At 39.2% G+C, this 14,534-nt stretch overlaps 1 protein-coding gene across 2 annotated transcripts in view; it reads right to left on the bottom strand.

Annotated features, from left to right (window-relative positions):
- LOC114668554 (protein SSUH2 homolog) overlaps positions 1–14,534 on the bottom strand; it is a 117,496-nt gene that overhangs the window by 61,745 nt on the left and 41,217 nt on the right. Inside the window, exon 1 of one of the 2 annotated variants that reach the window (XM_028824352.2) lies at positions 1,328–1,489. The exons of the other annotated variant lie outside the window; for it this stretch is intronic. Coding sequence (XP_028680185.1) covers positions 1,328–1,355 — 28 coding nt within the window. The 5' untranslated portion in view covers positions 1,356–1,489. Of the gene's footprint in view, positions 1–1,327; positions 1,490–14,534 lie in introns of those variants that run through there. 2 annotated transcript variants of the gene reach the window in all.

Here is a 14,534-nt window from a genome sequence, read left to right on the forward strand (position 1 = left end):
CTTATACACAAACCATTCATAATTGCTTAATTAGGCTAAAATATAAGCATCCAAGTGATTCTAAACGAAGAGCCATTCGGGAGCTGTAAGAGCCGGCTCTTTAAAGGGTGCCGATCCAAAAGACCCGGAGTTCCCATCACTAGTACTGAGCCAGTAAGTGGTCACGTGACAAAGGAACAAACGACTCGAAAGACTCGAGGAATGAACTAATCAATTCTCTTTCCGGCTCAGACTGCATAGGTTAAGCTTATGGGGCTGTCACGTGATGAACGGACGACTCAAACCCGAAGACTCGAGAGATGAACTAATCAATTTTGTTTCCGGCTCAGACTGAGTTGGTTAAGCTTATGAAGTTGCACAAATGAGCATGCGCGACTGAACGAATCACTCCCACGAGACGACTCGTTCTTCCCGAGTCACATTAAAGATTCCAAGAACGACCCATCACTAGCGAGTGGTTGCCTTAGAGCTTTGTCGCCTTTTTCTTCATCCCCCTTGGCGTCTCGAGTTCGGTAATATTTCGGAAAAAATCTATCTCCCAAACGACCGAAAAGATTAGGGGCTTTGCACAATATAGCAAGGAATTAAGCCTCTGAAGCCCTCTCCCTACGCCGTCGTGACCAGATCAAGTAGGGATAAAACGCTAACTGGGGAAAAAAAACCTGCAGCCACTGGGTGGGCCCAGAATTGAAACTGCGATTTGCAGACCAAGAGCGTGTAGTGTGAAGAAAGCCCCTCACGCAGAGGAGAATGGCTGCGAAAACAACCTACACAACACGCCCGCTACGAATAAGACTCGTGAAGAGCAACGACTCGGGAGTTTTATATTCGAACTCTTTGGGCTCCGTATACGGTTGATAAGCCGTACATTTAAAAAAATCAGTGATTTAGGTTGCTCTGATCACTCATCTAAGGCTTAAGATTTACTTTAATACAATGCATTGACGTACTTCTTTGTAGACAGTTACATTTTAAAATCGTCACTATTTAAAATTACTTTTGCGATCTTTACGTCAAATTTTTGGCGAGTCTTTGATGTATTATTATTACATTTTGGACATTTTGAAATTATGTCTATTACGTGTAAAACAAACTTTAACAAATATGCGACTGAAAGGTGTGAAAAAAAACTTCAAGCACTGTCACAAAATTCACTGTTTCATCGCGATTATACATTCTTGGTTAAATCAAACATTGAAGTCACTTTGCCTCGATAAATAACCTTAAACGTAGTCAACATTAAGGAACTTTTCATAAACGCCTGCATAGGCATGGCCGTCCTTTCCGTAATATATTATAGGAAACAAACACATTAAAAGACCCATACCGTATCCTGGGTTCATCGGTGAAGCCATGATCTCTGAAAAGCAAACCAGTTTCGGAAATTGCAAGTCTTCTGCTGTAATCTTGAAACGGCTTCTGTCTCCTGGATGGCTGTTTTCTGTAGTTCGCTCCCTCTGCTTTCTAGTCTGCCACGCCCATCTGCGCGTTCTTGTTAATCGATTTATGTGCCCACCCTGAAAACATCTGGTTCTTTACTCAGAGCGCAACATACAAGAGCGAGAAGGGTCCGGCTGCAGGTCGCAGACTTGGCCTTCCACGCCCCCGGCCTTCCACGCCTCCTGCCTTTCACAGTCCGCCCCACTATCGCCTATAGTCCGTAGAAAGAGAAGAAGAGCTGCTGTACAGTTGTTCCAATTCGAAAAAGAAAAGGAGCTGAAAACGATTTCTGACACGGAACAATGGCACAACAGAACCAGGTATGGACTCACAGAATAAAAAGCTCAGTATATTTAAAGAAACTTTAGATCCATTAAACAAAACTAATGAGATGTACGATTATATACTGTATAGCGAATCCAAGTGTTCTCTGTTTATCGTCATTACTGACATATCCTATTTTAAGCATATCGTTTTAATTATTTTTTACCTCTTGTATTATTTCTTTTTAATATTTGCCGTATTATTTCATCTATATTAACTTTTTCACTTATTTATGAGATGTTATGTAGAGAATCTGCAATGTTAGTGTACAATATGAAAGGTATTTATGTTTATCGTCATTAACGTATGTTAAATATCTTATTTTAACTTAGTTAAGTTAGCTATTTATAAAAGCACGTTAGCGCTTTCTGCCAAATTAGTATTACATATTATTTTTGTCTTGATTTCCACAGTCACATTTCTCCATAAAGGCAGAGAATATAAAAACAACTTTGATAACATTGATTAAATATCCAAATGAATCCAAGTGCCCTCTTTGTAAAAAGCACAGAGACTACAGCATCCTGCTACATCACTTTCAGAGTCATGAAGGCCACATTGTCAAGTATGCAGGTAGTGTATGTATGCCAAGAGTGTGTGCTTGCAAACAATACTGACGTTTAGATTTCTGAACTGGAACTTTTTTAAATACAGGTTAAAAAGCTGAGCATTTTCCGTTGTTTGGCAGGATTTACTATTTACAGATGTAACACAAGGTGTGTCCCAAGTGGCCAATTCCATTGTTGTTTTTGTTTAAAAGTCATTGTCAACAGTTTACTGTATGTCAGTATTTAATATTTTTCTTTGATTAAATTTTTTTACCCCTTGTATTAGGGCCTCCCTAGTGTGTGCTTGGGGTGTGTGCGCCCTGCGGTGGGCTGGTGCCCTGCCCGGGTTTTGTTTCCTGCCTTGCGCCCTCTGTTGGCTGGGATTGGCTCCAGCAGACCCCCGTGATACTGTAGTTAGGATATAGCAGGTTGGATGAAGGATGGATGGATGTATTAGGGCCTTCCAAGTCAGATGAATAGCCATGGCTTTGGAATTTCCATGTTGATGGTATGACCATTTCATATTGTAACTATCATTTTTTGTATGTCTGTATTTAATGTCGTGTCCAGGTTTCCAAAGGACCATTTTGTGGTGTCTCTGTATTTCATCCTCGAGGCCCCCTTCAGTTTTAATGAGTTGTGTCTCAATTTTAGTCCTCTCTTCTTTCATTGTAGTATTTGTAGAGGGAGGATTATATCTGGTTGCTGGTTCCCATTTTTGTCACCTTCTACAATTTGTGTTTGATATTTGTGTTATGTTTAACTTATTTTATTATATTTGTTTTTTTTTTTATTTCAACATACTGTCCATAGTGGTTTTGAAGTTCCAGAAACGCCTACCTTTCAAAATCCAGATCATTTAAATGTATGTTTAATGGTTTGCATAAATATTTCTGTAACATTAAACTCCTTTTAACAACGTGACTCTGCTCAGTCCTCTTTAGAATGACATGCTGGCTTTGTGGAAGAGCTGGTGTAGAATGTTACTTGAGAACTCCAGCACCAAGGGGTAAATGAAATTTAAATTTCCTTTAATAACTCTAATTTAGTTCTGCGGCAATATGGCAAATATACTTAGCCATATTGTAAATTAAAGACAAATAGTCCAAATGTTTACCATTATAAACTTAGTGCTTCTTTTTGAAATCACTAAACTAACTGCTCACATCAGACTGAGCGAGCAAACGCCTTTCTAAATGAAGGCCAAGAACCAAACAAAAAATTAGAAAGTACAGAAACAATGGACAGCCAGGACAGGGTCATTTTTTGTGCTTATTCTTTTGGTTCTTTTTTAACATTTCCTTAGGTAAATATTATTTTCTATGTTTTTAGGTTTAGACTGTATTGAGCCATTAATGAGAAGACAGAGTAAAGACTTGGCACTACATCTGAAATGAACAAGTGTCTTGCTATTCTGTTCCATAGCACTGCATTCTGCAGATTTCAGATCTTTACTTTTAGAAGAAACATCAGCGTCCCTTCTCCAACATCCAGCACAGGGCACTGATGAGCAGGTACAGACACATCATTTTATAAACTTCCATAAGAAAGATAAATTACATTTTGTTGATGCTGGCTTACAATGCCTGTGGTGTAGTGAATAAAATGTATAAAAAGACTTAATGCTTGTCTCAGATGCCGACTGTTAATCGTTAAGCAGTAGGAGTCACAGCCCAAAAGACTAAAAGCCTGTTTTATATCTTCTGACAAACTGTAGTACTAGTACAACTCTTAAAGGCCTTAAAACATTTGAAATGCATTGTGTGCTGTATTAATAATAGTGTATTGTAAGAAACATTGAAGACTTGTAGAATCTGTGATCGAAAGCAGCAATGTTAATAATGTATAATAAATTAAATGTACTGTACATTATTTTTTTTACTTTCCTTACATTCCTTGTAAATGTGGAGTAAAAGGCTATGAGCTTTATGATGACCATTTAAAGAATTTTCTTTCTTTCTTTTTTAATATAATGTATTACAACAGCATGGAATCCTTCAGCATTTCACCGAGGCACAGAAGTGGTGTGCTGAGAACATTTCTGTGTTCAGAGGGCAAATCTCACTCCCTGCATTACTGTCAATGGACAAAGACGACGCTGAGGAGGCCCTTCAGAAATTTGATTTGCTATCTGAATTTCCAGAAGAAGAGGAGAGGGAATATATCTTTAGACATATTTTTTTCACATATGGAAGACATGCATCTGTTTTTAGATTAACGTGAGAGGAAAAAGGAAATGACTGAGTTTTGTGAGAAAATGTAACAAACATACATGTCCCTCATTGTTCAGTTACAACCTACAATTCTTGTTCTATATTTTATATATTCTTTAACTTTTTTGTAATAAATGTTGCAAACCAGCTTCATCTTTACAGTCCATTGTCTTAGTGTTATGTATTAAAATAATGTTTTATAAAGCAGGGCAAGGCAATATTTATTTATAAACCACATTTACAACAGCAGCCAGAACTGAACCAAAGTGCTGTACAAGAAAGGGTAAAAGAAGCAGTTCAAATATACCGTATGTACACATCACAAAACTGCAAGAATAACCAGCCATTACATAAAAGATAAACTTACAATACCCATATATACATATTTATAATCCTGAATGTACGTGAGCCAACATATACAAACAATGTCAACCTCTTGCAGGGTCAAATGGCAGCAAGAAGAAATAAGACTTTAATGATGACTTAAAAATGGCCTGTGATGGAGCAGACCTAATATAATAAGGAGAGCCATTCCAGAGAAAAGGAGCAGCCACCACAAACACCCGATTCCTCCTTTGCTTCAGCCTCGACCTCGGCACAACTAAGAGCATCGGGCTAGTAGACCACAGGGATCTTGTTGGCACATACAAGTGAAGAGATTCCAAGAGGCAAGATGGGGCTGATCCACTCAAACATTTGAAAACAAGAAATAGAATTTTAAAATCAATTCTGAAATGGACCAGAAGCCAGTAAAGTGAGGTCAGTATTGGTGAAATATGGCCACACTTACGAGAGCCTTCAATAAGTGAGCAGCAAAGTTGTGGAATAGTTGTAGGCGTCGTAACAGGGCCTGACCAATACCTACATACAAAGAACTGCAATAGTCCAAATGAGATGCTGTAAAAGCTTGGATGGCCTTTTCAAGATCACAGAAAGAAAGAAAAGCCTTTACCTTAAAGTCTCAGCTGGAAAAAGCTTCATTTAACTTCACAATGTATCTGTCTGTCGAGTTTGAATGAGCTGTCACAGATCACACCTGGGCTAACTGAAGCTTTATGATACGTATATGGAAAGGGGTCCAAGAGCAATATCAGAGACACTCAAACTTTCTTAACTCTTGGACACCATGATCATAGTTTTATTATCATTTAGTTTAAGAAGATGCATTGCCATCCAGGTTTTAATATCATTCAAGCACACATGGAGGGTCTGTATTTTCTTGCTTTGATTTTAGTGGCAAATATATTTAAGTGTCATCAGTATAGAGAAGCCATACTTGTTAACAGTGGAGCCTAAAGGTAACATGCCTATCAAAAAGATAGCTGGTCCAAGGATGGAACCCCACAAGTAAGAGGAGCTACAGAGGATGAGAACTCACCCAAATGAATAGAAACATTCCTATTTCTTAGATAAGATTTAAACCATTTCAGGGCATTACCTTGGATGACTACATACTGTTCAAGGCAGGATATAAGAATCATAAGATCCACAGCATCAAAAGCTGAGGTAAGATCTAGCAGTACAAGAATGGCAGAATCTCCAGGATTAGTACGGTAATTGGGAAGAGGTCACTGTTAACCTTTAACAAGGATGTTTCAGTGCTGCAAGAATATCTGTATCTGGATTGGAATTTTTCCAGAATACTATTTTCATCTAGAAATTTTTGAGTTAGGACAACTTTTTCAAAGACTTTAGATAAAAAAGGCAGTTTAGAAATTGGCCTGAAATTTGACACATTAGAGGGTCCTTATTTTGTTTTTTATAATACGTTTCTGCACCACAGCGTGCTTCAAAGCAGCAGGAACACAACCAGAAATCAAGCTGGCATTTATTAAGGTAACGATGACACACGCAGGCACAAAGTGATCAAAGACAGCTGAACACACTATGGAAAGAATCCTGAGCAGGCAGTGAGACCGATGACCTAATAACGGTAATCTTATTTACAAAAAAGTAAATCTCCGTTTGGAGAGTAAGTTGGGGTATGCGACAAATGACAAATTCCAAATACAAGAAATGGTATATGGCGATTAAATGATTTAAAATCACTAAAAAATTGATTTGTAATTATTGTATCGACCCAAACACAACATTTTTAAAGTTAAGTTTAAAATCTGTTAGTTCAGTTCCAAAAAAAATAAAAACGACGGTTTATGGAAGTGCAACTTTCAATAATGAAAATGTTTGCATTTCTTTAGAAAAACAAACGATATAATATCTATTAAGCAATTTGAGAGATTCACTTCACTTTCTTTGATAAGTACATATTTATAAGTTAGGGTCCCAGGGAGAACAATTATGCATTAAAATTAAAAAACCAGGTAAACATTTGAAAGTTTAATAATTCCACTTGAAATTTATCAACATTATAGCAGCAGCGTTGAACAAAATTAAGAAAACACAATTCAAGACAGACAATGGAAATGAAAGTATGAACTCTATTAGTAAGCTGGATCATTTAAAATTTTTTTAAATATAAACAATTTTAAAAGTTTCTTTTGAACTCGAAAGTTTAGACCTTCATTTTCATGCCTGTTGATTGCTTTGTTGTGTTACTGATGATCATTTATTTTGTAACATAATAAATTAATGTTATTAACGGAATTTTCCTTTATTGAACGAGGTTCCAGAAATAATGTCAGACATGCCGTTTAGTACAAAAGTACCATAAAAATAATTTCAAATATTTTGAATGATAGAATTCACTATAATAGCAGTTAGAGCATCCACATTCATATTTAGTATGGGGTTTCCTTAATCTAAAAATATGTTATGCCCTCTTTCTTTTAACTATCGAATCCTGACTCATGAATTATAAAACTGTTTTTTGTTTCTAAAAGTAAACACGACAGTAATATCATAAAGAGAAACTCGGATTCTTGCCTCGTGATTGCAAGAAGTCATATTAATATCGTCTTTTAGGGTTACATGGTAAATCAACGTTACTAGTTTTTGAACGAAAGCGATGTGACAGAGGACGGACGCGAATGCTGGGGGCGTGGTGTGGAAGGCAGGAGGCGCGGAAGGCCGGGGGTGTGGAAGGCCGAGTCTGCGACCCGCAGCCGGATACAATTGGGGACATCCAGTTCTTTACTCAGAGCGCAACATACAACAGCAGGTGGTGTGCGAATAGTTCCAACTCTGAAAAGGTTTTAGTTACCACTCCCGTACACTGATCATTTAAAGTTTTGTAACGTCGTTCTTAGTAAGGGGAATGATAATGAAATATATGAGCCCGTGGTCCATCGCCTCAAGTGTCACTTTGATGTGTCCAGTATTTAAATAGAATAAGTGCTACCTGCAGCAAAGTCCATTTTTGCTGTCCACTCACCTCATATACTCTTAAGTACGCGACAGTACAATTAACAATAATAAATAATAGTACACTTTATTTGCTCCGAAAGGAAATAATCGAAAGGAGTCAGATGAGGTGGCTCGGGCCTCTGATGAGGATGCCTCCTGGACATCTCCCTGGTGAGGTGTTCTGGGTACGTCTAACCGGGAGGAGGCCCAGGGGAAGACCCAGGACACGCAGGAGGAACTATGTCTCTCGGCTGGCCTGGGAACGCCTTGGGATTCCCCCAGAAGAGCTAGAAGAAGTGGCCGGGGAGAGGGATGTCTGGGCATCTCTGCTCAAGCTGCTGCCCCCGTGACCCGACCTCGGATAATCGGAAGAGATGGATGGATGGATGAACATTTTATTTGTTCCCACTCTCAAAGTACCTACATAAAATTCAGAAAGACCAACAGGACGTACAGTATACAACACTAGGTACAAGCAATATGTGCATAACATACTACAATGATAAATACAGTAATCCCTCCTCCATCGCGGGGGTTGCGTTCCAGAGCCACCCGCGAAATTAGAAAATCCGCAAAGTAGAAACCATATGTTTATATGGTTATTTTTATATTGTCATGCTTGGGTCACAGATTTGCGCAGAAACAGGAGGTTGTAGAGAGACAGGAACGTTATTCAAACACTGCAAACAAACATTTGTCTCTTTTTCAAAAGTTTAAACTGTGCTCCATGACAAGACAGAGATGACAGTTCCGTCTCACAATTAAAAGAATGCAAACATATCTTCCTCTTCAAAGGAGCAAACAAATCAATAGGACTGTTTGGCTTTTAAGTATGCGAAGCACCGCGGCACAAAGCTGTTGAAGGCGGCAGTTCACACCCCCTCCGTCAGGAGCAGAGAGAGAGAGAGACAGAGAAAAAAATCAATACGTGCCCTTCGTGCTTTTAAGTATGCGAAGCACCGTGCAGCATGTCTTTTCAGGAATCAGCTGCACAAAAGATAGCAACGTGAAGATAATCTTTCAGCATTTTTAGACGAGCGTCCGTATCGTCTAGGTGTGCGAACAGCCCCCCTGCTCACACCCCCTACGTCAGGATCAGAGAAAGTCAGCGCAAGAGAGAGAGAGAAAAGTAAGCCGGGTAGCTTCTCAGCCATCTGCCAATGGCGTCCCTTGTATGAAATCAACTGGGCAAACCAACTGAGGAAGCATGTACCAGAAATTAAAAGACCCATTGTCCTCAGAAACCCGCGAAGCAGCGAAAAATCCACGATATATATTTAAATATGCTTACATATAAAATCCGCGATGGAGTGAAGCCGCAAAAGGCGAAGCGCGATATAGCGAGGGATTACTGTACAGGCTATGCAAAGCATTGAAACAGAATAAGCAACAATGAATCAGAATAAAATACAAAAATATGAATGCTGCAAGAAAACCCAGAACAAACAACATAATTTGTGGAACAAATTCAAATCTTCCTGGGCATCTGGACAGAGACTCAAAGTGGACAGAAATTGAAAGAAGGATCAAAAAGTCAGGGTAAGTTAAATATATAGTTTTAAGCTGTTTTTTGAAAGAATGAATAGAGTCAAAGGTGGCACAGTGGCTGCACTACATCCTCGTCATAAGGAGACCAGGGTTCACATCCTGGGTCCTTCCTGCATGGAGCTTGCATGTTCTCCTCATGTCAGTATGGGTTTCCTCTGGGTGCTCCTTTTTCCTCCCACTGTCCAAAGACATGCAGGTTAGGTGAATTGGCTATGCTAAATTGGCCCTAGTGTGTATTTATTGTGTGTGTGTTGGGGTGTTTGCCCTTTGATGGGCTGGTGCCCTGTCTAGAGTTTCTTCTATGCTAGCTGGGATAGGCTCCAGCACCCCCACAACCCTGGTATAGACTAAGCATGTTAGAAAATGAGCTGGCTGATTTTGTTTATTAAGGGAAGTTGTTCCAAAGTCTGAACACTATAGAGAGCTAAAGGCTCAGTCAATTATGAATGCAGGCTAGTTTGGGGCACAATGAGATTGCCAGAATCAGTGGACCTTAATGGACGGAAAGAAGCATAGTGATGGAAGAGGTACCGTACTGAGGTAGTGTACACTGCAGAATTTTACACTATATCCTGTAAGACACAGTGAGCCAGTGAAGGTAAAGCAGTGTGGGTGTGATATGCTTGCTGTTGAGGGCCTGTGTAAGAACTCTTGTAGCAAAGTTCTGAACCAACTGGAGCTGCAATAAGAGATTAAAAGAGGCACCTGTCAGTAGAAAGTTCTAGTAGACAAAGCGGGATGTAATAAAAGCATGGACAAGGTTCTCAGCTTTGGAAAGGAAGAGGAATGTGCAAACATGGGATTAGTTACAAAGGTGGAAATAAGAAAGTTTCTTCTTGGGGTGAATGTGGATAGAATAAGAAAGATGACACCAAGATCCCTAGCAGAAGAAGGTGGTCTTATGACATCATCACTGATTGTGAAGATGCTCATGTTCCTAAGCTGAATTCACTTACAGTACATACTGCGTTACAGGCTTTACAATACAATGGTCCCATGATATACCACATCTTCTTAACAATGGACAAAATAATACATTAATGTCCTATATTATTTAGGGAAAAAGTGAAATCAATAAAGCATACAAAATATGCACTAAACAATAAAATGTATAAATTCTTCACTGATTTTGTTTAAAAATATCCACATAATAAATTTTCTATTTACTTTTGTGATTGTAGTCTCTCAATTCTCCTTCCACTGGCTAGTTTCCAGTCTGTTGCAGTGGTGGAGAAGAGATGCTTATGATTCAGAAAGCCCCCTGAACTAAGGTGCCATCTTCCTTCTCTCCATTAGTAAGGCTGTCCTAGCTAGGGATACCAGAGCTGACGATTGCACTCAAAATAATAATAATAATAATAATAATAATATGGAATGAATGGTCAACTCAAATATTGATAAAATGACACATCTTTATTTTCTCAAGTTATCCTGCAATCTGCACCCTGGGGTGTTTTTACAGCGTGACAACCTCTTTTCCATGGAAGTGTGTGTTGAAAATCAGTGCAACTGCAAAAATTATCAAAGGTCTTCTGTTTAAAGATCCGCAGACCCATCCCAGCTGATCCCATTACACATGCCTACGTGACAGGCTCTGTTTCTTGATGTACTCAATTAATATGAAATCAAAGGCTATAATGGCTGTCTAGCTCTGAGAAACTGACTTCTTGCATTGTTTTCTAGCTTGTATTTAGGCTACCCTGTTTTTCTGACACCCATTGCACACCCAGCCTACCTGGGGGTCATCTCTCTTTGAATTGCCCTTCCTAGGATTTTTTTTCCTGCAAGGTTGTTTGGGAGTTTTTCTTGTTTTCTTACAGAGTCGAGGCTGCTAATAAAACAGGGTGTGTTAAAGCCCATTGAGGTGTTCTTTGTGTGATTTTGGGCTATATATAAATAAATGATTGCTGTTGAATGTAAAATGAAACTTGGCTCTTTCACTCATCCTACACGATTCTCCCCCTTGGTATTTTCATATTCTCTCCTGTCCTTTTAACTAAACTCATGCATTGTAAGAGTTAATTATGCATCATATTTATAAATCTGGATAATTACTTATATATTACCTTTAGATATACCTTTAAATACTGTGTGAATGTTTTTTCATTTTAAAAGTTTTAAGTGCCCAATAACACAGTACATACAGCAAGCGTCCAGGAATTAAAATGATGCATGCAGATTTCGAGGCTACTGTATATGTCCACTCATGATACTGGCATTCATTTTCCTGACTTTCTCATATTGTAACAACAACAACAATATTTATTTCTATAGCACATTTTCATACAAATGATGTAGCTCAAAGTGCTTTACAGGATGAAGAAAGAGAAAAAAGACAAAATATTAAAAATAAAATTAGGCAATACTAATTAACATAGAATAAAAGTAAGGTCCGATGGCCAGGGAGGACAGAAAAAAGCAAAAAAAAAAAAAAAAAAACCACCAGCGGGCTGGATAAAAAAAACCAAAATCTGCAGGGGTCCCAGGCCACGAGACCACCCAGCCCACTCTAGGCATTTTACCTAACATAAATGACCTCAATCAGTCCTCATGCTTTTCAGGCTTCACATGGAAGAACTTGATGATGATGGTCATGTGGACTGCTGTCCTTTAATCCAGGGGTCCCCACTACCGGGCCGCAACCATCTGACAGCCGGGCCGCGAGAGAACTGCTGGCAATGGAGACTCACTCAGACTTTTCAGAACGCTTGGCGGGCGGGGCTTTGCAGCGGCGCAGACAGAGGAGAGAGACCGAGATGAGAGAGTATTACAATAAAGTATTTTTATGGTCCCGACAGTTTCCCCATATGACACGAGTCTATAGAAATCGCGTTATTACGAAGTACATTCAGCAGATGCTTTCATTGCAACGAAGTGACCTTGAAATGCTTGAACGAATCATCCACAGAGCAGTTAGATCTGTGGTCGCAGCTCAGTTGTGCACATTTGCACAACGATCCCCAAACAGAAACATTGTAAAAAAAAAAAAAAATCTTTCTTCGAACTTTCCTCATAATGTTTTTTTTTTTGTCGTTGTTTTTGTTGTCTGTGGTTTTCAGTGATACCTTTTGCTTATTGCTTGTCAACATTTGAAAAACATCCATTGGAATTTAACTCATTGTCACCCTCCTATAGAAACGGCAGACACGAAAATAGACATCAGTGTTAATGTTTGTGATGTTAAATCTGTAGGAATGGCAAATGCAAAGCATAGTGTATGTCTTTGTTATATGCAAAAAAAGAAGAAAAATCTTGGGTTGAAAACGTATGCGAACTGCTTAATAACTTAATAATAATAGAAATGTTATGTAAATTGTGTATAAAACCGGTCTGTGGAAAAATTTGCTTCTAATAAAGTGGTCCTTGCTGTCAAAAAGGTTGGGGACCACTGCTTTAATCCATCAATGTAAGGACAGCACTGTGCTTTGATCAGGTGGTGGCGGCGCATATCGCCTCCACAGAAAACCAGAAAAAGAACAGGAGAGAAAGTAGGGGTTAGTACGGAATTCTGAGCCACCATGAATACTAATGATAATTAAATGAATATACTGAATATCAGGATTAAACTAAAAATGAAGCTACTGTATGAGAAAGCCACGTTAAAATAATGGGTTTTTAGCAGCTTTTTAAAGTGCTCCACTGTATTAGCCTGGCGAATTTCTATTGGTAAGCTATTCCAGATTTTAGGAGCATAACAGCAGAAGGCCGCCTCACCACTTCTTTTAAGTTTAGCTATTGGAATTCTAAGCAGACACTCATTTGAAGATCTAAGGTTAGGATTTGGAGTGTAGGGTATAAGACATTCTGAAATATAGGATGGAGCGAGATTATTTAAGGCTTTGCAAACCATAAACAGTATTTTAAAGTCAATTCTAAATGACACAGGTAACCAATGTAGTGACAGCAGAACTGGAGAGATGTGCTCAGATTTTCTTTTCCTAGTTAAGATTCTAGCAGCTGCATTCTGCACTAATTGCAATGGATTGATGTCTTTTTTGGGTGGTCCTGAGAGGAATGCGTTACAGTAATCTAGCTGAAACAAAATTTCTCAGCATCTTGCAATGTTATAAGAGGTCTAACTTTTGCTAAATTTCTTAAGTGAAAAAATGCTGTCCTGGTAGTCTGATTAATATGTGATTTAAAATTCAGGTCAGAGTCAATAGTTACCCCTAAATTCTTTACCTCCATCTTGATTGTTAATCCTGATGGTTACATTTATTTCTAATACCCTCATAATATCAATTTTTGCGAATCACTAAAATATTTATATTTATTATATTGTTCTGTAAAATGTTATTACTTTCTAGACTGTTATTAAGGTTAAGGGTGGCAAAGTGTTAGCGCTGCTGCCTTGCATTAAGGAGACCAGGGTTCACATGGAGTTTGTATGTTCTTCCTGCAGTGTCTGCATCACTTTTCTCCTCGGTGCCTAGAACCCATGACTGCAATTTCAGTCATTTTGAAAATAGTTCAACTTCTGTGTATTTTGTGCTTTCAAGTACTCTAATTATACAGGGTCACCAGCCTGGTGTCCCAACTCTTTGACACTGTCTTGTCTCCTCTTTACAACACATAGACAAACAAACTTAAAAAGCAACATTTTCCTTCTTTTAAATATTGTGTACTGTATTTGTGAACTTTTAATAATTTTGAATTTTTAAAAGTGTTAATGAAAGTGAGACTTGCTTCATATGTTAAATGTATATACAAACAATTTATCTTATGTGACATTAGATGTACCCCTCCTCGAACCTCCACCTTATCGTGGTGGAGGGGTTTGCGTGTCCCAATGATCCTAGGAGCTCTGTTGTTAGGAGGCTTTATGCCCCTGGTAGGGTCACCAAAGGCAAACTGGTCCTAGGTGAGGGATGAGACAAAGTGCGGTTCAAAAGACCTCCTATGATGAATAAAAAATTTGCACGGCGTTTTCCCTCGCTCGGACGCAGGTCACCGGGGCCCCCCTCTGGAGCCAGGCCTGGAGGTGGGGCACGATGGCGAGCACCTGGTGGCCGGGCTTGCACCCACGGGGCTCGGCCGGGCATAGCCCGAAGAGGCAACGTGGGTCCCCCTTCCCATGGGCTCACCACCTATGGGAGGGGCCAAGGAGGTCGGGTGCAGTGTGAGTTGGGTGGTGGCCGAAGGCGGGGACCTTGGTGGT

Source organism: Erpetoichthys calabaricus, chromosome 18 (assembly GCF_900747795.2).
Source record: "Erpetoichthys calabaricus chromosome 18, fErpCal1.3, whole genome shotgun sequence".
Lineage (NCBI taxonomy): Eukaryota > Metazoa > Chordata > Cladistia > Polypteriformes > Polypteridae > Erpetoichthys > Erpetoichthys calabaricus.